This window comes from Rhinolophus hipposideros, assembly GCF_964194185.1.
Source record: "Rhinolophus hipposideros genome assembly, chromosome: 15".
Classification (NCBI taxonomy): Eukaryota; Metazoa; Chordata; class Mammalia; order Chiroptera; family Rhinolophidae; genus Rhinolophus; species Rhinolophus hipposideros.
Window position 1 is genome coordinate 791058 of NC_138061.1, and position 25218 is coordinate 816275.

The 25218-nt window shown below is 52.4% G+C and overlaps 1 protein-coding gene across 1 annotated transcript; it reads right to left on the reverse strand.

Annotated features, from left to right (window-relative positions):
• Positions 1 to 653: 653 nt before the first annotated feature.
• LRRC27 (leucine rich repeat containing 27) lies at positions 654 to 24709 on the reverse strand. The gene is given in 12 exon segments (XM_081075172.1): positions 654 to 3837; positions 5122 to 5248; positions 6826 to 6944; positions 9674 to 9770; positions 11889 to 12035; positions 12522 to 12915; positions 14359 to 14511; positions 16109 to 16147; positions 16150 to 16203; positions 19853 to 19911; positions 20328 to 20458; positions 23363 to 24709. Coding segments are annotated over 12 exon segments (1659 nt in total). The 5' UTR covers positions 23555 to 24709; the 3' UTR covers positions 654 to 3690.
• Between the last annotated feature and the right edge of the window lie 509 nt (positions 24710 to 25218).

Below are 25218 nucleotides of genomic sequence, written 5' to 3' on the forward strand. Positions count from 1 at the left end.
TCTGTTTTGTGTTAAAAGCTATATCCTGAGGCTGTGGTGCAAGTGGGCGCAGTGGGGGCTCCCCATGAGAGCTGGGAGCCGGTGACCATTGTTCAGGTGGGTCCCAACTTCAGTTTCAATACTTCATCCTGCAGCTTTCTGGCCTTTGGAAGGGAAGGAGGGGACAGTTAGCCAGGCTGGCAGGACTGGGCTGGCAGCCTATCTGTTCATACACTCTGGTCCTATAGAGGTGGCCGTGCTGCCACCCTGGTGGGTTACTTCCATGGAGACCGGGAACACGCCCGACCTCCCCACTGGGGCCCAGCCAGGTGGCCTACGCACTGTCAGTGAACGCCGGTGGCCCTAGACACTCACCTGGCACCTCTGTCCCACGGACGCAGACACAGGACCCAGCGTCCCTAAGGTGGAGGACATCGCTGGGCCTGGAATCAGGTGCAGGCCACCTGCTCCCACCCTCCTGGCCACCCACGGAGAATGAGGCCTGGCCCTGGGGGTCACTGGCCAGCAGCAAGAAGCAGGCTCCTGCCTGCCTCTGCCCCAGAGACGCTGGCCAATGGGTACTGTGTCCATAGCACCAGAACCACCCCTTCCCCAAGGCTGCCCCCCACCCCCCGGCAGTACCATCTCACTGAAGCATAACCTGGACCTGGACCTCCAGCCCAAGCACCCCCCAGTACAGACCCTTTACAACGGTGGGGTCAGTTACCATGCGGGGTTTATGTTGCTGCTGATTCACTGGTTACATTTTCTGTTCTAAAAAACACACATTCTTTGTGGAATTAAAACCAGATGCTTTGCACCTTTGTGCAGGTGAGTCCGCCCAGACTGTAAACCCTCTCAGTGCCCTGGGCAAGTGTTCAGACTGGCCTGTGTGGCCTGGAGCGACCCTCGGGCGGGGGGCACGGACTCCACTGGCTCCTGCACAGAGCACAGCCTGCCCTGGGACACTCACTTCCTTCTGTCCCCTCCGCTGTGTGGGGAGACCACATGCTGTAGAAGCTTCCAGTGACAGGCTGCAGAGGAAGTGACGTTTCGAGTTCCTTCTGCGCTGGCCCCTGGCTGGCAATGTGAGCACGAGCTCCATCAGACTGCGGCGGGTGTCACTGCGCCCGGCCATCCTCCCTGGAGCCCCAATGTCTGGCTCTTGGTGCTGGGCACGGCGGGCGGCAGTCTGGACATGCACCTTTGTGGGAACCTCGTATTTTTATTAGCTTCTCCCCTCCATTTGCTCTCGTGTCTTTCTGGAGCGCGTGTGGGTCAGAGGTGACGCCTGGGGCAGGCTCTAGTCTACCCATCTCTCCTTTCCTCTCTGTCCTGCATCATGGGGGATCAAATTCATCTATGGATTTAATTCTTTCATTTTTAAAGGTTTTGCCATATTTTTAACTTAATTCCAAGGCTTCTTGGTTATCTGAGTGTTCCATTCTAGTAACTTGTTCCGTGATGGCTATGTTTTCTATCGTTACCCCAAGGATTTTAATTCTAGCTTTACCTTTGTTTCCCAGAGTGTCTGCATTTCCAGCTGGCCTGTCTGGCTTGTGCCTCACACTGGGGCTCCCCTCCAGACTGCTGACCTTTGGCTCTCACTCACTGAAGAGTGAGGCGCTAAAAACATCATTAAATACTGTGGACTGGGAGTTGAGGGGGTGCTTTCAGCTGGGAGGTGTCCCTGTTGGTCAGGTCAGGACTGGGGGATGCCCAAGTGTCAGGATTCTTAGGTCACTTGTCTTGGTCAGGTTCCTCAGAGAGGTCCCTCCTAGCTCTCGACTGTAGGGGGTGCGCCTGGCCCCGCGCCTGGACTGCGGCCTGATGCTCCCCACCCTGGGGCTGGGGGGTTGGGGAGTGGATGTCGCGTGGCCTCACATGGGAGTGTGATCCCCTCCAGAGACCACACCCCAAGTCTCCTGCTGGGTGGGGGTCAGTGAGCAGAGCAGTGACCAGCTCCTGTGGCCCCACGACCTCGTCCCCCGCGTCTGAGGCATCAGTGTCCGAGGGGGCAGAGGCACGTCCCTGTTTTAGTTTGCGTCTCCCAATGAGGTACGATGTGGAACACCTTTCCATGGCTTTATTTAACATGGAGGTGTCTCTTCAGATCTGTGACCCATTTTTAATTGGGTTGCTTTCTTGTTGAGTTTTTAAGAGTTCTTCATATATTTTGGTTAACAGTCCTTTATCATGTTCTTTTGCAAATATTTCCTTCCAGTCTGTGGTTTGTCTTATTCTTTTGGCAGTGCCCTACACAGAGAATTTTTGAATTTTAATGAAGTCCAATTTACCAGTTTTTCCTGTCATGCCTCTGACGTTCTACGTAAAGTCCCCACCAACCCGAGGTCATCTGGGTTTTCTCCTGGGTCGTCTTCTGGGTGTTTTATAGTTTTGCATTTTAATTTAGGCTGTGGTCCATTTGTTACAGCTTTATCGAGGTGTAATTAATATACAAAAACTATGTATTTAATGCATCTAGTCTGATAAGGGTGATCCACTTAGTTTTCATTTTTGTGAAGGCTGTGAGAGCTGTCTAGACACGCTTTTCTGCGTGGGGATGTCCACTTGTTCTGGCAGCATTTGGGGAAGAGACTGTCCTCTCCCCGTTGAGCTGCCTTTGCTCCTGTGTCAAAGGGCAGCCAGCTCCGTTCACGAGGGTCCATTTCTGGGCTCTCCGTTCCGTTCCGTTGACCTATTTGGCTATTCTTTCGGCAACACCACCCTCTCTTGATTACTGTAGCTGAACAGGAAATCTGGGAGTGGGTGGTGTCAGCCTCCGCTTTGTTCTCAGTCAGTCTTGTGTTGGCTACTCTGGGTCTTTTGCCTCCGTATAAACTTTAGAATCAAATTGTCAATATCCACAGAATAACTTGCTGGAATTTTGATTGGAGTTGCCTTGAATCTGTAGATCAATTTGGGAAAAACTGACATGGTGACAATATTGAGTCTTCCTATCCATGAACATGGAACAGCCCTGCATTCATTTAGATCTTTTTTGGTTTCTTTCTTCAGTTTTGTAGTATTCCTCACATAGATTTTGTACACAGTTTGTTATATTTACACCATTTTTCGGTGCTAATGTAAATGGTATTGTGTTTTTAATTTCAAATCCCACTTGTTCATTGCAGATGTATGTAAGCAATTGACTTTTGTGTATTAACTTTGTACCCTGCCATCTTGCTATAATCATTTATGAGTTCCACGAATTTTTTTTTGGTCAATTCTTTGGGATTTTTTATATAGACAATCACATCATCTGATAAACCTGAAGAAAAGGTTTAGCTCTTCCTTCTTAACCTGAATTCCTTTGTCCTTTCTTGTGTTATTGCATGAGCTGGGACTTCCAGTACAAAGTTGAAGAGAAATGGTGAGAGGTGACAGGCTGCCTGTTCCTGACCGTACAGAAAGCTTCTAGCGTCACTGTGAAGTGTGATGTCAGCTGGAGTCTCTGTAGATGTTCTTTATCACGTGGAGGAAGTTCCCGTGCTATTTGTTTGCTGAGAGCTTTGATCATGAGTCGGTGATAGATTCTGTCAGGTGCTTTTTCTGCACCTGTGGACGTGATTGTGTGGCTCTTCTTTAGCCTGTGCACGTGACAAACTGCACTGATTTATTTTCAATGTTTGATTTATTTTCAAACGTTGTGTTATCTGGAATAAATCCCACTTGGTTGTGGCGTGTAATTATTTTTATACACTGTTGGCTTCAACTTGTTAACATTTTGTTGAGGATTTGTGCATCCGTTTCCATGAGAGGCAGTGGTCCACACGTTTCCTCTGTCTTTAGCTTTGGTATAGGGGTCGAGCTGGCCTCATAGAATGAGTTACAGAATATTCCCTCTGCTTCTGTCTCCTGGAAGAGACTGTACAGAGTTTATACATAATTTCTTCCTGAAATGTATGGTAGAATTCAAACCACCCGTGGAAACATTGGAAAGTCATTAAGGATTGGTTCAATTTCTTTAATACATATCAGCCTACTCAGATTGTCTATTTTTTTCTTGTGTGAGTTTTGGCAGATGGTATCTTTCAAGGATTTGGTCCATTTCAAGTGTGTTATCAAATTCTGAGCGAGGCGGTGTGAACACAAGTAGACTTCTGAGTCCGTAACCTGAAGGAGTGGGTTGAGACACATGTTCACAAGCCCTAAAAGTAGGGTTTTGGGTGTCCGAGGATGAGGTCACACTGCAAACAACAGATTTGGAGAGAATAAAGGCTCATCTGAAGGCAGATGAAATTCTCTGGGATGGGAAGGAAGAGAGCCTGACGAGAGGGGGCAGAGTCTGAAGTGGCCCAGCCCCTGCCTGCACTCCTTCCCCCCCCATCCCTGCCTGGGCCCCAGAAGAGAGAGGGCAGTGGCAATGGAGCCCTCAGATGGGTTGTGGGGGCAGTGCTGCTGGCTCTGGGGGCAGCCTCAGTGCAGCCCAGTGCCAGCCAGACCGGGAGCGGGGTCTCCAAGCCATTAGGGGAGACTCTGTGCAGCTCCAGGAGCGAGGGGCCTGGGTGGCCAGGAGGAGAAACGGGCTGTGAGAATCCAGGGTGCACAGGCCTTGGGGTCAGCGTCCAGGAACTCATGAGGCCTGGTCACTCTCAGGGAGGGCAGTGGGGCCTTTGACGGGCTGGGCAGGCCGACTGCGTCACTCAGGGCAGGAAGTACCTCCCTTGCTCACTGCGGTACTCTCATGACCCAGGACATATCCGATCCCACAGGAGGTGCTCATCAGTATCTGTGGAATGGATGGACGCTGCCAGCGGCTGGGTGAGGAGGTGCTCTTACTACACACACCGGGGCGCCAGCTATGGCATCTTCAGAGGCAGCCTCTTGGCCCTGCCAGGCTCTGCTGGCACGAAGCGTCAGGGGAGGATTCCACAGATAACATCCGGTCCCGTCTCTACTAATGAAGTAGAAGCAGTGGCCGCGTCCTGTCAGGGGACACTGTGTCTCTGAGGGCTCCCACGCGGCAGAAATGTATTCTTATCCTCTGATCAACCGTCATTCTGGGAACGTCCCCCACTGTGAGGTACACTTAACGCCTCCCCACAAGCTCTGAGAACACGTGCTCTGAAGAGGCATCGCAAGCACCCTTTGATTTCAAATAAAGCAATTTAGTTTTAAATGCAACCAACAGATACTTACAATTTCCAGATCCTGTGTAGTTTTCCTTATTGCCTCGAGTGGTGCCATCCCTCGAAACCTTTTTCTTCGTTCGTGCATTTGCTGTATGTGCTGTTTTAGCCTTTCTTCTAAAGCCCCTTGGATTGTGCTGAGAAAACAGAGGCCACCAGAATGAGCCTAGTCTTAGCAATTTCTATACAACAGGAGAGAAAGAATCTTCCTTCTTTCCTCCAGGCCAAATCATCACCCTGGGGCTCATACACATCATGACGACAATGAGGCCACCTGCCCACTGCCCTCCAGGCACCAGCTCACAGGTTGGGCTGCCTCTCAAACTTCTCCTTAGTTAAAAGCTGCTGGAACACACACTATGTTTTAAAAACTTCAAATCCATCTAAGACATCATACATTTAGAACACGGCACGTCATGGCACATGAAGGGAGGGCTGGGTCTTGGTTTTTATATCAAATGCACAGTGTTAATAAATCCTCAGAGGAACAGAAGTTGTATTCAATAAGGATCTAAACCATCTGCTTTTAGCTTCAGGGCTTTGGGCTCATATCCTTCCAATAAATACAGTGACACCGTTTCCTGAGGCCGGGGGCTGGGCCACCATTGGCAGGGTGGAGCCCCTGGGCTTCCTGAAGACGGAATCCCACCCCAGCAGCAGTGTTTGTTTGTTCTGTTTGCTTTTCTGAATAGTTGTTCAAAGGACAGCATAGCAGCCTCTGAGGCTGCAGAACACAGACCCCAGTGCTATGTCTCAGAGACTGGTTCTTAGTAAAATCTAGTAAAATTGTGCCTGGGGCGGTAGGTGTCCCATCCAGACCTGGTCAGCCATGGGCTTTCTAAGGGCCTGAGGCGTGAATGCTGTTGACTGGTATCTAGACCATTCCATCCCATCGGCGGGCGGGCTGTGAGGTTTCCACACAGCCTAGCCACGGAGGAGGCATAGTTCTTCAGGAAAAGAACCCTTTGCCGCCTGCGTCTCATACCATGAGCACCTTCCTCCAGGCTTCTTAAACCTCCCTCGGCCTCCAGAGCTGCTACGGCACACAGCAGTGGGCAGTGCCAGACATCTGGCCGGGTGGCCGGTCCTCTTGGGAGGGTGTGGGCCAAGAGCCTCACACTTGGCTTAGGCTCTGACTTCTGGCTGTGCCTGTGTGGTCAGGAGGGGCGGCCAGGAAAGCAGGCAGGGCATGGGGGGCAGTGCCGGAGCCTCAGGCCTTCTGCAGTCCCTGGGCCCTGGCTTCTCCACGTGCCTGGCAGGTGTGTGGGGTGCTGAGTGTGGAATCTGGGAGTGGGAGGTTTCTGGGCAAGATGCACACACAGGAGGTCTATTTGTGGCCTGCTCGTAACCCAATGGCATCAGAGCCACTGGGGAAGGATGAGGGAGCCCAGTGGGCAATCCAAGGACGCAGACCCTAGGTCAGCACTAGGGCTGAGAACACAGGAAAACTAGACACCAGCTGGGACCTCAGAGCAGCTGTTGTTCCCTGTGGGAGGGGCTGCTGGGGGCTGAGTGGACATGGGGAGGGGAAGAGGGGGACAAGTCAACGGGGCAGCCAGAGCAGCTCCGAGCACAGGACAGTGGCTTCCCTCTCTCCCTTCTATGCCTGAGCCCCACAAGCTCGCACCTCAGAACGTGCTGGGTGAGTGCTGACCCAAGGTACCTGCTGTGGGGGTGGGGGGTGAGGGTGGGGGGCTGGGAGCCGGCGACCAACCTCAGCTCTTTACTTGCTCGCAGTGACTGCTCTTCGCTTTGTCTCGGGTTTCCAGATGGGTTCGTTGGTCTTTTCTCATTATCAATCAGATCTGTGGCAAAGGGAATCTTGGATGCCACCTAGGAAAACGCAACAAGATGTTTTCAGGAACCCAAGACTGGCACTGCCTTGAGCACCGCCCATCTGCCCACACAGGCTTGCTCTGCACCGGGCAAGCAGGCCGTGCACAGAGGGCGGTCCCTCCATAGCTGGCTGACTGGCACCCGCCAGCTGGGGCCGGGCCTTGGGGGCTCCTGCAGCCGACGCGACACCCACTGGGAATTCTGTCAGTGCAGGACAAACACACTATCTACAGTGGGCCTGGGTCTTGCATACAGACGGGACCTTATTTTTAAATCACTAAGCTTCAAGCTACAAAACTGACAAAATGAAAGCGGGAAAAATCTTGTAATCAGAAGCCTGCCTACATTCACTGGTCTGGGTCCAACGACATAACGAACCGGCACAAACGAACTTCAGAAACTTGCCAGAAACACTTCGTGCTGGTTTTTCTGATAAAAGACCACGGTGATTCCAAGCGAAAGTACGCGACCTCCTCACTCGTACTGTCGTCCGTCGTCTGTGGTCACAACCTCACCACCGAGGGTTGCGGTCACGCGGGAGCAGCGGCCCCGCCCCCGAGGGGGAGCAGCGGCCCCGCCCCCGAGGGGGAGCAGCGGCCCCGCCCCCGAGGGGCGCCACCATCTCTGAGCTCTGCGTGCAGGTCTCGGACCTGTCGCCAGCCCACTGCTGCTGTCAGTATCTCCTAAGCCACCCTCTCCTGATCCCCCAAGCTGGGTCCCCTGCCAGCTCAGGCTGTGGCTCGCAGCTTTTACCGCCTGTGCATGCAAATGGCAGAGAGGTGGACTGTGGAGCAAGGGGCAAGGTCCAGGGGCAGGGGGACACAGGACAAAGGCTGACCTGCTTTTGGAAACTCTCTGTAAGGAGTCACACGCCGTTTACATTCACGTTGAAAACAGATTCCTGAACACTTCTAAGTCACTGCATTCACACAGTATGCTTCAAGGCCCCACAAACACTGCATGCTGAGTCCCCAAGGGCCCGCAGCCCGGCACTTGGCCACGCCCACCTCCTCAGAGCGGAGTCCTCCGATGTCTCTGGTTCCTTTCCCCTCCTCCCTCCTTGGGCAACCCCTGCATGTCTGCTAGGAGTTCTGCCTCACAACCTTCTGGCCTCCCACCCACTGTGGGAACCCACGCCAGAAGAGCTTTCCCAAAATGCCCCTTTGGATGTGGCCCTGCGCGGCTGGGGGACCTCAGACAGGCCTGAGACCAGAGGGTGCCCTGCTGTCTTCCTCCAATCACCGGCCCTCCACATTGTCCCTTCTTACTGAGACAGGTCTTCAGTAAGAAGCACGTGTGCCATGAGCGGACACGTACGTTTAAGGCAGGAGCCCAAGCCACCGTGGTGCCACGGTCCCAGTCACCTGCTGACCTGGTGCTCTGAGGACCGGGTGGCCGGGCAGGGCATGTTGGTGACCTGTGCCAGTGGGCAGGGCCCAGGGACCCCCCAATCATCCCTGAACAGGAAAGGTTCCAATTCTGTAAATGTGGGTGTTCCACTGTGACATCCCAGTGAATGAATTCAGGAGCAAATGTCCTTGGCAGGAAGCTGCCTGCAGCCGCCCGCTGCAGGCGAGGGTCCTGAGGGATACCAGGGAGTGGGGGCCAGCGTGGCACCATCTGTAGTCCCAGTGTCCCCCCCCAGGGGTGCCTCGGCCACAAAGGGAGACAGGACCTCGGGGAGGGACGGTGGTGACCAACTCTGTAGCTCGAGAAGCACTGAGTGAGGGGCAGGGCGCCAGCCAGTCTGCGGGATTCCTGCCCCAAAGGCAGAGACTCACTCCAGTCGTGAGAGAACAGCTGGCAGCCCAGGAAACCCAGACGTGGACCACAGGCCAGACCAGGGTGTCGGTGGGGGACCTGGCGAGCTGGCTCTTCCTCTTGTTAACAGCACTTTCCTGCTGTCCACTCTGGACTGTGAGAGGCTGTGGGGGTGAGGTGAGCATCGGGGCAGCTGGGGGAGACACAGGGGATTCTGCACTACCTTTGCCGCTTTTCTGCAAGTCACAGTTAGTTCAGTACACAGTTAGAATTGAGAGACCCCTGCACTGTCCAAGTGAGCCACCCGACTGTGAGGTGGACAGTGAGCAGCTCAGGGCACCATCTCCCAGGGGTGCAGAGGCAACCCCTGGCCTTGTGGGGTCACACGCAGGGAACAGGTCTTAAAAGAAATAACTGAAGACACATCGCGACCCAGTTCCAAAGCACGCTTGCCTCATGCTTACGGGGAACAAGAAAGCCGGCACAGTGGAGGGACGGCAGCCGGCTGCCTGGTCTGCGGTCGTTGTGCCCATCTGGGCTCAGACCCCCCAAATGGTTTGGGAGAGAAAAGGGGAGACAAGTATTGCCCTCAGGGTGCCAAGTGCCACATACATGGAAGCTGGCGGCCCCATCCTTGGGGATGTCGGGGATGAGGCCGCCGAACCACTGTTTCTTGGCTTCTGAGATGACTGACCTCGAAGCTGAGAGGACCAAGGGCAGGACACCCAGAAGGACATGTGTGGGCACCCTCACCTTCCAGCACCGAGGCCGACGCCAGGTTTCCCTGAGCTCCAGCCCAGCTGGGGCCTGTGGGTCTCAGGTCCTCGACTGTGAAATGGGGACACTGCAGCCCACCTGGGCCACAGGGCTGATTGAGGGGTGCATGACACAGAGCACTCAGCAGGCGTGAGCAGCTGGCATAACTGTCACTGTCACTGAGCCCTGCCCCCGCTGGCGCTCCGTACCAGGGTGCTCCATGGGGGCCGGACTTGGCTGAGCTCCTCTGCCCTCTTCCTCATGGTCTGGGCTCGCTCTCTCCACTCCTGCAGCACTCTCCTGTTTCTGGAGAAAATGTGTCACATTAGCACCACAGTAAAAGCAGCTGAAAGCATAGCTTACAAGGATGGCCACTGTCAGTGTTCAAGCTTCACACAAGAGCCCTTTCCTTCTGCTCCATTGCGTAGAGGCCGGACACGCACTGCATTCTGGGTGTTCTGAAACGCAGCGGGGCAGAGCCAGGGCGGTCTGGAGTGGGGCAAGCCCTGGTAGGGTGGCAGAAGGCTGGCCGGGGCTGTGGCCATGAGCTCCCAGGCCTTTAGGCACTCACTGGTCTCCACTGGAGTGGAGAGGGCCGCTGACAGGTCAACTTCACTTAACAGGTGACATCAGGTCCTTCCCAAGAACCCTCACCTGTGGCATGGTCACAATGACACCACTTTGGCAGCAGGGGCTTCCATGCTGGCATGGTCTCGTGCCGTTACATACGAGTAATACTCCAGGGGCTCGTTGCCCACAGCTCGGGCAGGGCTGGGGCACCAATGACACCTGCGGAATCTCTGAACTGCACGTATAACCAGCCCCTGGTTGGCTGTGGTCATGGCTATGGAGATGGGATGGGGTCCCCAGGAGTCCTCGCCGGCCCCCATCTCCATCTGCCCATTTGAACCAATTCCTGGGTCTTCCATAGATTCCTATAGCTAGCACCCCTCCCCGCAGAGCCCTCGAATCCGGCCCTCTCATCTCCTCTCTCAGCACACAGCCCCTGCCTCTCCCACCCGCCTGTGCTATGGGTTCTTCCACCCTCAGGGTGACTGTCACCGGGCACTGCTGAGGACTTGTCCCTGCTACATCCTGCCCAGCCTCCAACGGGGGCAGGGTGTTGGTGCTTCCTGATGCCACCACGCTTAGCTCTCAAAGGCCCGGGATGGCCGGGCACCCCGTCCACAGCTCTGCAGAGGCCTCCCCACCTCAGAGGCTGCTGCCACCCGAGTGATCCCAGCGCCCCCGCCCCAAGCTGGGTTCCCCAGTTCTCCTCCACCCAGCACTCCTGGAGTGGGGCTGTGACTTTGTGACCTCATGTGCTGCTCTCCCAGATCAGGGACCTGCTCTTTAGTACCCACTGCCCTCAGTGAGACTGGATGCAAGGGACCTGCTTAGGAGCGAATGGGGCACAGGGGAGCAGGACAGCGGGCGCAGCCGACACACTGGCTCCAGAAGCTCCTGTCACTGGGACATGGATGAGCCCTGCTCTCAGCACCAGCCTGCCGAGCCACCTGTGCTCAGCCCACACCTAGACCCTCCCCGACCCCACAGCCTGGACTCCAGCTGAGGGACACTTTGGGGGGGACGGGGGAGCTGCTGTCGACAGCTATGGCTGGTGCTTGTGACCCCAGGGGCAGCCCAGGCCACAGCCCTGCCATCAGGATGACAGCCCGGGGGCTGCTGTGCCCTGAGCAGCGCTGAAGGCCTCACCTCACGACCCTTTCACTGGAGGAAAAGAAACTGACTAGAAAGAGGCCTAACGTCAAGCGCAGTCAGAACTGGGTGTGTGAACAGTGGTTACGGTCAGGCCCAAGGGAAGACACCCACCGGATGGTTTCACAAAGGGAGGGGCAGGCTGGCCCAGGGCAGGGGCCTGACGGGAAGGACTGCAGGCCGGACTCACCAGGAGGGCTGCCCTCTCCTGGCCTCCTGCTGGGTCCCCCGTGGGCCAAACCCAACCAGAAGGTGAGGGGCCCCAGGGCACTGTGGGTGTGGTCCCTGGCGCTGAGCCTCCTGAGGCCCAGAGCACAGAGGAGGGGGCGGTCAGCGGAGCTGGAGGACAGAGGGGCGGTGAGGACAGGAGCCGAAGAGGCAGGGGCCAGAGGGACCTTGACTGATGAGCGTGTTGTTTTAAAACAACTTCCTTAGAAAAGACCCATCAGCCAGGTGAATGAAAAGAGAGGAGGGCTGGTTAAGGAAGGGTAGGAGATCAGGAAAGTACAAGAAAGAAGGCAGGCGGGGTTGGGTCGGACAAGACCTAACAGCTGCCCGCTGCCGTGCCCAGGCTGGCCCAAGAGGCCTCATGCCCTCGAGAAGCAGCATGTTAGCTTCCAGAGGAAGAGGAAACAGAGCCTTTACCTGGGAAGCCAGGCAGGCCCCGAGGCCTGGCCCCCACCTGCACCCACGCCGGGGCCTCACCTCCTCCTCTGCTCCACCAGCGCCTGCTCCTCCCTGAGCTCTCGGAGGCCTGAGGCCCGGCTGTCGTCCAGCATGGGCGCTCCTGTCAGCACTGCGTGCACTGACGCCAGGCCAGGCAGGACACCTCCAAAGGAGGGGGGCTTCCTTCTAGAACGACACAAGATTTTTAGCCAAATACTTAACAACACTCTGCGATGAACACCCACAGCTGGAGGACCCGCATCAGAAAACAAACCCGTTGCAGGTCAAGCAAGGCTCGCAGGCCAGACGCACGCTGGGCCAGCTGTGACGGCCACAGACGACACCCAGCCCCACCCCCACTCCCCGGCCGCCTGGTAACCCCAAGGGCTACGGAACGGGTTCACGTTCCAAGGGCTGGATAAGACTGCAGTGCTCTGACCTTTACAAGGTCAACTGTCATCGTGTTCCTAACAATTAGTCCATGGAGGGAGGGAGGGAGGAAGAGGCTTCTCGGCAGCCGATGCCCTGCCTGACGTGGGTGGCTCATGGCACCTAAACCAGGCTGGTACCTCTGCCTCAACAACGATGGCAACACGCTCGGACGCACATCTGATGTTTTAAAAGATAATTATAAAGCAGTATTTCAACTTGGCAAAGACCGAGAAAACACACCTTGGCTTCTGGGTCGTTCTGGGGACGTGTCTGTGGCTGGGGCGCTCCTTGTGCTGGGCACGCAGCACCGCCCGGAGGTTTGGTGGTAACGGCACGGGCAGGAGCCGGTGGGCAAGGGTTTCCGCTTGTTCCCTCTCGACAATCTCCTGCCTCAGCTTCCAGAAGCGCCTGATCTCCTCCTCACTAGGCCAGTCTTCCGGGGGACCAGTGGACCTTCTGAGGTCACTCAGGTCTAGTTTTTCAACAGGTGGGAAAGAGTCCACCTTTTTTTTAAACCTGGTTCCCTTTGGCTCCTGAGAATTAACGATTTCTCTGTCAGGTACACGTTCCTCGGGTAAGTCCAACGGGGGATGTGGCCGCTGAGTTGGGGTCATCTTTTTCACGGATGAAATCGCTAGTGGGATTAAATTCCGTTTCAGTAGTCTGGACCTCCACCCCAGCCCTGGGACTCGAACAGATGTAGGCCCTCACTGCCCATGTAAATCCATATAAATCAAGTCTCTCCTCTGCTTCCTCCCCTTTGGACCTTTGGTATCGTTATTTCTAATTCATATTTAGCCCATAGGCCTGTTGCTTTTGTCTGGCAATGCTTTTGTTGACTTTCAAAGACTTATCTCTAGCTCTAGGTGAATTATTTGAGAGAAAATTGGCCCAAAACGTATTCACCCAGTTTTGGCCAGATCCCGCGTGAGGCACTGGAGTCCCGGGCTCCCACAGACGGGTGTCGCCTCCTGAGGCTGTTCCAGTGGGACACAGACACACTGGGGGTGCTGGGGCATGCCCCCAAACCCCGACCACCACCCTCTTCCCAACCATCTACACTCACCCACCCTTGTGTCCTTAGACACATTTTAAATAGCTTTGACTGTTGTCAGTCACCTTCCTGTAAAAACAGAATTCATTTTTAGCGTCTCGAGTCTAATTTATTAATATTTAGCTGTTGTCTGCCTTTTTTCTGTAGTGGATTACACGTCTATTGTACTTACACAGACACAGCCTTAAATGTAAAAACAAAAACTGCAATGGGGTTGAAAGATAATAAAAACACCGTTACTCTTAAATGTTAATTACACATTAAAATATTACATTACAAAATACGTTTCAGTATCAGTGATGTGCAATTTTCTTCTTTAAGCAAAAGCCTTTCTGTCAATACAACATCTTGGAGGACTCAGAATATGAAGCAGGTAAATGTTTTGATGTCCAGCGCTGTCAGGACTGCACATCTGCACACGCCCCCCATGACCCAGAGCCTGGGTCTCCTGTGGGACCCAAGGCAGCCGAGTGTGACCCATGCTGGTGCCACACTGGGCACAGCACACGCATACACAGGACAACACACTCCCACCGCTACATGTCAGGCTGATACGTACTCGGGGTTGGTGTTTTTAAAGAAAAATACTTTACAAAATGGGCAGTAGTTGTCTCATGGACCCGAAGTATTGGGGGCGAGGACGGTTCGTTTGATTGATCCCAGTGACCTCGAACCCACACCTACCCCATACAGGCTGCATGCTGTACACTAAGAATGCAACGCCGTGAACACAGAGCCAGGCCAGGACGCAACCAAGCTCCGCTGGTCAGCACGAACCTGTGTGTGAACCGGCGGCTGGTCAGGATGGGTCAGTGTCAGCATGGGCCAGTGTGTGAACCGGCGGCTGGTCAGTGCGGACCTGTGTGTGAACCCACCGCTGGTGAGCGTGGGCCAGTGTGTGACCATGTGCTCTGAGTCCAACGAGGATGTGTGAGGCTCCCACAGGCTCTGGGCCTGACCTTAGAAAGCACTGACTGCAGCTTTAAGGCAGTTGGTCACGATGACTGTCCCCCACACACACACCTAGAGAAGCCAAGTCTGGAGCACAGGGTCGCTCGGCAGCGCAGGCCTGCAGGAAGGCCCGGATCGCGGCCAGTCCCTTCTGCACGATGAGCTGAGGCGGGAATTCCAGGGGGCAGCATCGCAGGTTCAGCGCTGTCAGTGTTGTCACGTTCCCTGAGGGAGAGGAAACCCGTCAGCATTCACACTCTTCTACACAACGAAAACAAGGAGGAAGTGACACGAGCTGTGTGCACATTAGGGGAAAATGCTAAAACAGACGCCTGAGATTTGCTTTCAAAAAAAAAAAAAAAAAAGCTTTGCAGGGCAGACAGATTCCATAGATTAAAGGCTGGTTATAAAATAATATGAAGTAAAATAAAATAAAGCAGTAACAACAGCCCACACATAAAAATCACAACATAAAGTTGCTATAATATATTCTCTAAGATGCCTATTTTCAACAATAAGAAAACTACAAGGCATGCAAAGGGAAGTAAAATGTGACATATCCTCAGGAAACAGCCAATAGAAACTGTCCTCCAGAAAGCCCAGGTGTTGCATTTAGCAGACAGAAACTCCAAAACAGCTGTTATAACATGTTCAAATAAATGAAAAATAATTAAACGAAAATATACTAAAATGAATCAAGAAATATAGAATGTTAATAAAATAGAAATTATTAAAAAACCAAGAAGCAGTTCTAGAGTTGAAAATCACAGACCAAAATGAAAAATTCAGTAGACTCAATAGCAGATACAAGATGACCAAAGAAATAGTCAACTTGAAGATGGAACAACATCAAGTATGCTAACATATACTCGTTTGTAACGAGAGACGTAGAAGGAGCAAAACAATGGATGAGAAAAAATATCTGAGGAAAGCACGGCCAGAAAGACCCCATTTGATGATAAACATTAGTCTATACATCTAAGAAGCTTATCAGCCAAAGGGATTCACATTTAGGAACATCACAGTCAGACTACTGAAAGACAAACACATCATCCTGGAAACAGCAACAGAAAAACAACTCATCACATATAAGGGAACTGCAGCAATAACCAGGGATTTTCCAAATCTGATTTAAGACATCACTGAGCAGATTCAAGAAGCTCGGTGAACCCCCAATGGAGTAAACACAAAGAAAAACAACTCCCGGCACGTCATAGACAAATTGCTGAACATTAAACCCAGAAAGAAAAATTTTAAAGCAGCCAAAGGAAAAAATATGTATTCACTTTAAAGAAAAACAAGACTAACAGCTGACTTTTCAACAGATGGGAGCCAGAAGATAATAAAGACTTTATTTTTTTTATTTTTTTTTTTTATGTAGTGAAAAATCCCTAAAATCTAGATTCCTATACTGAGCCAAAATATCCTTCACAAATGATGGGACCAATAAAGATGACTTTTTAAAAAATCAGACTCGAATAATTCATCACCTGCAGATTAAACGATAACACTAAAGAGGTCTTCCGGCCGAGGCAGTCATGCAGATGGAAGCACGGAGCTTCAGGAAACAGAGCACCAGAAGAAGGGTGAGTATGTGGGGACCATTCGTAAGCACTGACAATTTAAAAAGTGGCTGCTGGATTTACAACACATGGAAAGCAAAATCTGTGAACACAGAGCACAGAAGACAGAGGCGGTAACAGAGCTGAGCATTCACTCCTATGGTTGTCTGGGAAGTGGGACGGCACCTACTTCAGTGGCCGGGCCTAAGTCAAGGATGAACGGCGCAGAGTCTAGATAACCACCCAACCCCACTACGAACCTACAGCAAGGGGCTCTGCTTCCAGTGATGTCAGAGCAGCCCAGTAAGTGCAGCTCTGCGGTAGAAAACTAGAAACTGGGCAAAAAACAAACCACCTGCAGGCAGGAGAGCAACAGAGAGCAGATGGAGCTGGAGGGAAGAATGACAGCTTCCGGGAGAGACTGACAGCAGACAGGGCGCAGTGCACCTGTGGGGTGCTGCCTGAGGGAAGGCCGGGGAGCACCACAGACAGCAAGAACAAGGGGGTTGGGGCGGGAGGGGTCAGGACTGTCGTGGTGACTTGTGGGCCAGAGGACAGGCTTCAGAGCTACCCCAGCAGCTCCAAAGGGAGGGGAATGTTCTGGAAAGAGAGGGACTGCAGGGCTACAATTCTGCACATAGATTCTGCAAGCGGGTCTCTGGCAGTGCTGAACTTCATATCATGGGACCGACTGCAAACGGCACGGCCCAGGCTGGGAGAACTCAATGGGGATGTCACCCTCTGCAAAAGAGCGGGTCTGGAGCCTCGGTCCTGTCAACTTAACTCCCTACTTTTAAAAAACCAGTGTCCTGTAGAGGAATGTAGCAGAACTCAGAATCTCTACGGTAGATCAATCACAATGCGCAGGATACAATCCAAAGCTACTGGACATAGGAAGAAACAGGAAAACAGTCCTCATATTTGGAAGAAAAGGCCGGAAACTGAGAGTGACCCTGGGACCACCCAGAATAGCAGACAAGAATTTTATAGTGTCATGGGTTGAGTTGTTCCTCAGATTCCTATGTTGACGCTCTAACTCCCAGCACCCCCAAATTGGACTGTATTTAGAGACTGGGTCTTTAAAGGGGTGACTCTGGTAAAATGAGGTCATTAGGATGGGCCCTGATTGGTTTGAACAGTGTCCTTTTAACAAGAGGAGGAGACAGGAATGTACACGCAGAGGAAAGGCCATGTGAGGACAGCAGGACGGTGGCCTCTGTGAACAGGAGAGCGCCTTCAGGAGCAACCAACCCTGAGACACCCTGACCTTGGACTTCCAGCCTCCATACTGCGAGAAAATTAACTGCGTTGTGTAAACCACCCATCTGTGGTCGTTTGTTATGGCCTCCTGAGCAAACTAATACAAGCAGCTATTATACCCAAGGACATGAAGGAAAAAGTGTTTGTACCAAATTGAAAAATAATAAAAACTCTGTGAAGAAAAATAGAAACTATTTTTTTAAATATGAAAATTCTAGCACTGGAGACAATATCTGAAAAACAATTTACTAGATGATTTTTCACAGCTAGTTGGAAATGATAAGGAAAAAAGACACATAAACTCATAGATATTTATCTATCTTCTCTGAAGAACAGAAAAATGATTTTTTTTTAACATACAGAAGCTCAGTAATCAGTGGGACAATAACAGAAGGTCCAACATAGCCATAAAAAGGGAGAAGAGGATCATTAAAACATTTGAATATCAACCAAAATATTTCCCAAATTAGGCAAAAGATGTGAATTTAAAAATTGAATGAACTCAACAAATTCCAAGCAGGACAAATACAAAGAAAACCACACCTGGGTATGTCATAGCCAAATTGCCCAAAAGCAGTGGTACAGAGAAATCTTGAAAGTAATCAAAGGCGGGTAGCCGACTTCTTAGTAGACGAGAATAGCTGTGGGACTGGCCACGAGGTCTAAAGACAGCGGGACATCTTAAAAGCACAGGATGAAAAAGAAATTCAGCCCATATTTCTGTACCAGAAATATCCTTTAAGAATTACTGAAAAATAAGGACATTTTCAGAAAAATATAAAGAATGCTTCCCCAGAAGACTGATATTAGGAAAACTGAAGGGAAGTTCTTCAGACTGAAGGACAAAGATGCTGAATGGAAACTGGGTCTTTAGGAAAGAACGGAGAGCACCAGAGAGGCCAAACAATGTGTAAATGTAACCAATTTTCCCCTCCTCATTTATTTAAAATATATGTGACTGCTGAAAGCAAACACCGTAACACTGAACTGTGAGTTTTACCACGTGCAGACTTGATGCCCAGGACACCGCTCACACAGGACCAGGTGCAATCAGTGGCTCTGTGTGGCGACAGGGCGATGCCACTTTCTGGGAGGTGGGCAGGTGCTAACTGGAAGGACATACACCGTGATACCGAGAGCAGCCGGTAAACCACTCAAGGAACGTAAGAGGCATAGCCAAACAGTCAATAGAAACATTTAATGGAAGTATAAATAGTATCCAATCAATACACAGTTCACTGGAAAGCAGGAACAGAGAGAAAAAACCTAATGAGGTAAACAGAAAACAAACTACAATGACAGACCCAGTCCATTCATATCAATAATTACACTAAGTGTAACGAATCAAACAACGTAACTAACAGGCAGAGACTGTCTGATGGGGTAAGAAGGAGATCCAGGGACACCCTGCCCACCAGTAAATACACACAGTCGCATCCTGAGAGGTTAAAAATAAAAGAATGGAAGACATATGCCGCACCCACAGGAAGCAGAACATGTACCGACTGGCAACATGCATGTCACAAAGCTCCCACCATGCCATCAGAGGAACACGATGACCCACACCAGCCAGAGCAACAAAAATAACAAGAGAATGTAAAATCCTAAATTTTGATTCAACCAATAACATAGCATAAAATACATAAAGCAGAAGCTGCCAGGTCTGAAAGGCAGGCACAGCCCCAATCATGGAACGTTTCTGCACATTTCTTCAGGTCCTGATGAAGTAAACGGTCAAACGATCAAGGATGTGGCTACCTGGGACACTGTGGGCGACAGGCCTACCTCCCTGATGCGGCACCACGTCAGAACTCCCTGAGAGCTTGCTCTTCTCCGTGCAGAGGCCACACTGATCAGACAGAACAGACCCCGGGCCAGAAGTCAGCGCCGACGCGGTCCACACCACCCACCTGACACGGTACGTGCGGCGTAGCTACAACACAGCCACAGAAAGGAAGGAGAACGTCTCCCAGTTTGTGAACTAGGCCCACGGTCACTGCGTTAGACAGCACTGAGCTGAGAGGTGCTGACACCACGTCGGCCCATGCAGCGCTGAGAGAGAGAGTAACAGCCGTAACGTCACAGGTCAGGAAGGAAAGGTCTGAAGCTGGATCCAAGCTGCAACTGAGTAAGTCAGAAAAAGGAAAGCAAGCCAAACCTAAAGAAAACAAAGATAATAAAGAGCAGAACTCTGTGAGACAGAACAGATGGTGACAGAGCAAAGTGTCCTCCTCATCGTCGTCTTGACGACTGCGGCAGGGAAAACGCAGGTAGGAAGATGCTGCGGGGGTGCCTGTCCACATGGATGGGATTGGACGCCGCCCACACGGACGCGCCTTGGATATTGCTGAGCTGAGACGCAGGTCGCCAATGCCACACGTGGCGTCTTCCTACCTACAGACCGGAAAGGAGGCCCTTTACACACCTGCCATCAGGGACAGTGAGTGGGGAAGCACTCGTGGTCTGGCTACCTTGGTGCAGCGGAGGAGGGGCCCAGGAGTAGGGGGGCTAACTCCCTTAGGCTGTGCACTGGGGCCAAGGGTCTTTGTTTTCGTCACTTCTTACACCGATCTTAGGTGTCGCTTTAAATGTAGAACACACGTTAAAGCACCAATAGCTCGAGAGCCTGAGGGCAGAGTGGAGGGACAGCAGCTGCCCCTCTAGCTGGTATTTCTACTGCAGGTTCCAGGAATTTCAGAAGACTGCATTTTAAACCACGTTTTACCTCACTGTTTAACACTTACCCAGCTCCACAGGTAACATTTTGATAGGATTTCTTTCTAAAAGCAAAGTTTTCAAATACCTTTAAAAGAAAACAAAAGATGTATCACTTAGAAAGCAGAAAATCAAACGGCTATCTCTAAAACACACCGATATTTACACACTTCTTTCTTCACCAGGAACCAGCACAGATACACAAGGACCCAGACCCCAGCAGTTGGCGGGAAGCCTGCAGCGTCACGTGATGAGAGTCAGAGCTGGAACCAGACGCTGCAAACCCGCGACCCTGGCACCATCTGTGGTACGACTCGTCCAAGGTACCTAAACGTGGGACGAAACGACCGCATGAGTTTGCACACTCAGCCATCGCACCTCTCGGCTGGCGATCAAGAAGCCATCAGACACTTCTGTCCTGAGGTCAAAATGCAGTGAAGAGAAGATGCTGACACATTTACAGGTGCCGTGTCCTGGAGCCTGCAGTGCGAGGACACGACTTACCTGTGACAGCCAATCCCAGAAGGAAGTGCTCTGATCCTGTTGTGCCGGAGGTCCAGCCACGTGAGGTTTGGCAGCCGGTGAAAGAACTCGTCAGGGATCGAGCAGAGCGCGTTTCTCTGAAGGTGCAGTTGCTTCCAGGAAGAAGACCATGTTTCGTCAACCAACTACATTTAAAGCACGGTACATCCTAAAAGCATTTCCAAAAGAGCGACTAGCCGTCGCAATCAGCTACATCAAGAGGAAAACCGTCATATTTTAACCTCAAGTAGTTGAAACAAGGAAAGCGCCAGACTCGTGGGTGGGCAGCTGAATGACACTGACCGGGGGACGTGGCCTCCCTGCTGGTTGCTGGCTCAGGGGCCACCGTGAGCCCCGCAAACTTTGCTGCAAACACCCTTTCACACCAAACTCATGCCCAGAGGGTTTCTAATCACTCTCCCCCTCCTGGGCCCCACACTCAGTGTTCCCCAATACAAGAGCCACGTCTGGCCCCAGGGACAGACGCATCCTAAGGAAATGACTGAAAGACACACGCACTCAGCCGTCTGCTGTGGCTTCCCACACAAGAATAGCCTCATAGCCATCATTTCAGGACACTGGATACGTCAACTCAGTGGAACCTAAGGCACCGTATGAAGGAGCTACCAGTGGGGGGCGGGGGCAGGACACCCGGCCTGGTGGTGAAATGTACACACGTGCTCAGCCAAGCTGTGTGGCAGAGGATGGGGAATTTAGAAATATCCTAACGCTGCTGTATGTTCTATATCCTCACGTTACTTTATAGCGGAGTGCCAAAAAAAAGTCTACACATTTTAAGCAATGTTAGCTACGCTCAAGCAGTAGTTCGCTGTAATTAGAAGGGTCTGCACGCTGATGGTAACCACTTTGAGCACCTCTTGTAATTGCAGAAGTCAAACGTGACTTGTATTCATCTTTTGTTATCAGTACATATTGACTATTACAATTAATACAATTTTTTCCTTCATCCAAATGTGCATAATTTTTTTGGCGCCCTCTATGTGTTATATATACACGTTTGTATATTTCTATCTACCAGGGTAGCACAGTACATCTGTTAAGAGCACTGGCCTGCAAGCCACACTTCCTGGATTCAAATCTAGGTTTCTAAACCTATCAGCTGTGTGACTTTGAATAAGTTCCCAAACCTCTGTGCTCCAGTGTCATGGGACCTACCTCCCAGGGTACACTAAGTGACATAGGAGTGCCAGGTAAGCATTAGCCATTGTGACTATTGTTTTTTTTTATTAAAGACCCACTGAGTGCAGGATAGTGCCACCATGCAGCTCCTCGATTTCACAAGTCCTGACTCTACCTCCAATGCCATCTTCCAAGCCCCTTCATAGTTCTAACAGAGACCTGAGAAACACTGACGAGGAAATCACTCTTCTAGGTACACGGAAGACAAAAACCTTCAATCAGCTAAGTCGGGCACAGTCTCTGGGAAGTGACCTGGCAACTGCAGATGCCCAATGTGTGGAAACTTGGTACGTGGGAGACAGTGGCCTCCGGCTGCAGCATGGGCTTTCAGTTTCTCAGGCCTGCCTGTTTCCCCCAGGGCAAGCCCGTTCTGGCGCTCAACCTGGAAGCCACAGACCCTCCAAAATGCCAGAAAAGAAGCCGCAGAGAGAAAAGATGGCACTACTCTTCCCGAGAGCGGGTTTGGGTAAACGGCGACTTGTCCAGGTGCTCCTGCGTGGGTCGTCTGAGACCATGTGAAGATGGGCCCTTCCCGCAGTCCAGGACTATCAGGTGACCTTGCAAATGCACCTGTACCCCCCAGAAGCCCACGGCTCCGAGTGGTCGCCTCACTCAATGATTTGTTGCCATAGCAATAAAATGTGTATCTCTTTTCTGAAGATCATAAACAGTTATGAAGTTATTTAACAGTTATGAAGTTATGAAGTTTATTAAGCCTGAAGAAGGGTTTTGGAATTTCCCCCTTCTTCCTTTATGCACAAAGGTGACGTAAACCTCATGACATTTTTGGCTTCCTCATTCAAACTGACAGCATTTGCTTCACAAAAAGTGACACATACATTGCAGGAACCCTGGTGACTCGGTAATTCACTCCTACAGGTGCCAGCTCTGGCAGTGACAAACAATTAGGGTTCAGTAAATAAGCAGCCACTGAAAAATCTAAGTACACAGCTTTTGTAAAAGCCCTGAGAGATGTCAATCAATGCCTTAACTGTGTGCCGTGTCACGTGTGTGCCGCGTCGTGGGCAGCCTGCTCTGTATGCGGTATCCTTGACTTCTTGTAACCACTCATGAAAATATTCTGATCCCCATCTTCCAGACGAAGAGAAATGAGGTGTAAGGAAATCACGTGACTACCAGGCAGCGAGCACTCCCAGTGGGCGCCCTCGCCGTCTCACATCAAAGCTAGGTTCTGATGGAACTTTATTCTAGAAATCACGGAACACAAGACAAACCTGCTAGATTACACGCAGGTGGGGTTCGCCTGGAGCAGGCACCAGGCACAATGTAATCAGCATGTGATGTCACTGGGTAAGAAACAGTTCTGAACTGTTTCAGTGGTGCCTGAAATAGGGGTTTTGTGTTTTAAATACCGTGTTTCCCTGAAAATAAGACTGGCTCTTATATTAAGGTTTGCTCCCAAAGACTTCCCAGTAGGGCTTATGTTCAGGGGCTGTCCTCCTGAAAAATCACGCTAGGGCTTATTTTCCGGTTCAGTCTTATTTTCTGGGAAATGGTTACGAGAGCAAAGGAGTTGCTGGCCACGGTGTCTACCACGAGCTTTCTGATGCCTAAGACTCTCGAGGACAGAAGACATTGGAGTCTGACTCTCCTGGTATCCCCACCAGCTGGTCCCCACCCCGCATTCCTCTTTTCTTGTGAGCAGCACATGAAACCGTGAGTTAACCCTTCTCTATCTCATTCTAGAATCGTCTCCTGAAGAGAGGCATACAATAAAAGCCTGAGGAGGGAGTGGGGGTGGGTAGGTGAACTGTTCATTTATGTCTACCCAGCACGTTGAGAAACGCCCCACTTACTTTAAGGGTGGGGATTTTAAAGATGTCCCCTAAATGGTGAAGACCACTGTGACTCAAGTCGAGAATCAGTGAGGAAGCAAAGATCGCCCCCTCTACACTCCTGTGAGCGTCCGGGGAGACGGGCATGCTCCCAGCCTGACCTGCACCGGGCTTGGGCTCGGGCTCGGCAGCCCCAGAGCCATTTTCCTCCATCTGTCAGGCAGGGAAGCCTCTGGGGCCACCACTCATTCTCCTTGGTTGACAGTCACCTGGGGACAGGGAGGGGACACAGCAACAATGAGGAACACTGACTCGTTCACAGGCGGCTGGGCTGGCTGTGCAGCAGATGTGCAATGATTTTGGGTGCCCACAAAAGCAATCGTTTTTAATAAGCAGTATCATAAATTTGACTTTTAAATTTGCAAAAACAAAAACAAAACAAAAAACCTGGGATGCAAGAAGGCTCAGATTTAAATGTTCTGCTCCTGACTCCGTAAAATGGAATTTGGAGATTTAACTTTAACTCCTGGAAAATGCAAAGTAGCAACGGCTATTTTAGAGATGAAAACTGATTACAACGGTTGAGTCAGTAAACCAACATATTCTTTCCATAAAAAAGGAGGACGCTCCGAAGCAGCAGATTTCTCATTTCCACTGCACCTGAAGCTGCTCCCACCCGGAGGCCGGCCAGTTTTACCGTTTTGGCTCAGTGGGAGGCGCCGAGTCTGGCGAGTACTAAGTTAGGCTCTGGGAAAAACTGAATCCAGAGTTTTAGTTGTCCAGCCACACTTTTGCTCAACACAAAGTTCGAGAACTGTTGCTCAGCAAAACTTCATTATGTGACACTTCCACGTGTAATTTCCCAACAGTTTACCCGGCAGTGACAATCAAGAGGGGGAAGGTTTACAGCTCCCCGGCACCCACTCCTTCGTTGACACAACCCCCACCTCCGCGCAAGAGCCGGTGCCCGTGTGTCCCCCATTAGCCAGGAGGAATGTGAGGTTTGGGTTGGTTAAGGAACGGCCTAAAGGTCAAGCAGTTCACGCGTGGGGACCAACGTACAGGTGCGACCCCAGGCGGCCTGCACTCGGTGGAGGCCCTGGGCCTTGCCCAGGTGGGTCCCTTTCTGGGAATCACGGACCGACAGTGAGGGCGGGGAGGGCGCTGCGACGTCCCCCAACCTGCAGACCCGGAGTGCGTGCGAAACCCGGGAGCGAGGAGGCAGGGCCCCAACGTGAGCGGGGCGGCTCCGCGGGCGGTGGAAGCGGCTCCAGGTGCCCAACGCACCTGCCTCAGTTTCCCCCTCGGGCCGGGCTGCCCGTGCCAGGCCCCGGGGCGGCCCCCGGGGCTAGAACAACGGGCACGTCCCCCTCCCGCCCGCAGCCCGCCCACACTGGGGCCCGCGAGCCCCGCGCCCCCAGCCCCGCCGCCCGCGCGCCGTCCCCGCTTCCCCTGCGGCCCCTCGTCGCCTCCGCGCCGCCCGCCCGGTACCTGCGGCGTCCGCTCCCCCCGCACGCCCGGCGGCCCGAGCTCCGAGCGGCGCAGGCGAACAATGGAGACCGCCGCGCCCCGCGGTTGCCATGGAGACGCCCAGCCCGACGCGGGCGCGCAGGCGCCAAGCCCCACGAGAGTGTGCTGCGCCTGCGCGCGGGGCGCCGCCCGCCCTCCCCCGCCAGGCGTCGGGGACGCGGAAAGAGCGGTGGGCGGCGTGGCGGACGCGGGGGGTCGCTGTACGAGGGGCACGTGCGTGCGGGACGAGGGCCCGGACTCCCGGGACGTGTGCCTTGCAGGCCGACCGCGCTGTCCAGGCTTGCAAGTCCGCGCGTGTTTAACAGCGTCTGCGGGGGCAGACCGAGCTCTGCCAGGGTCACGGAGGC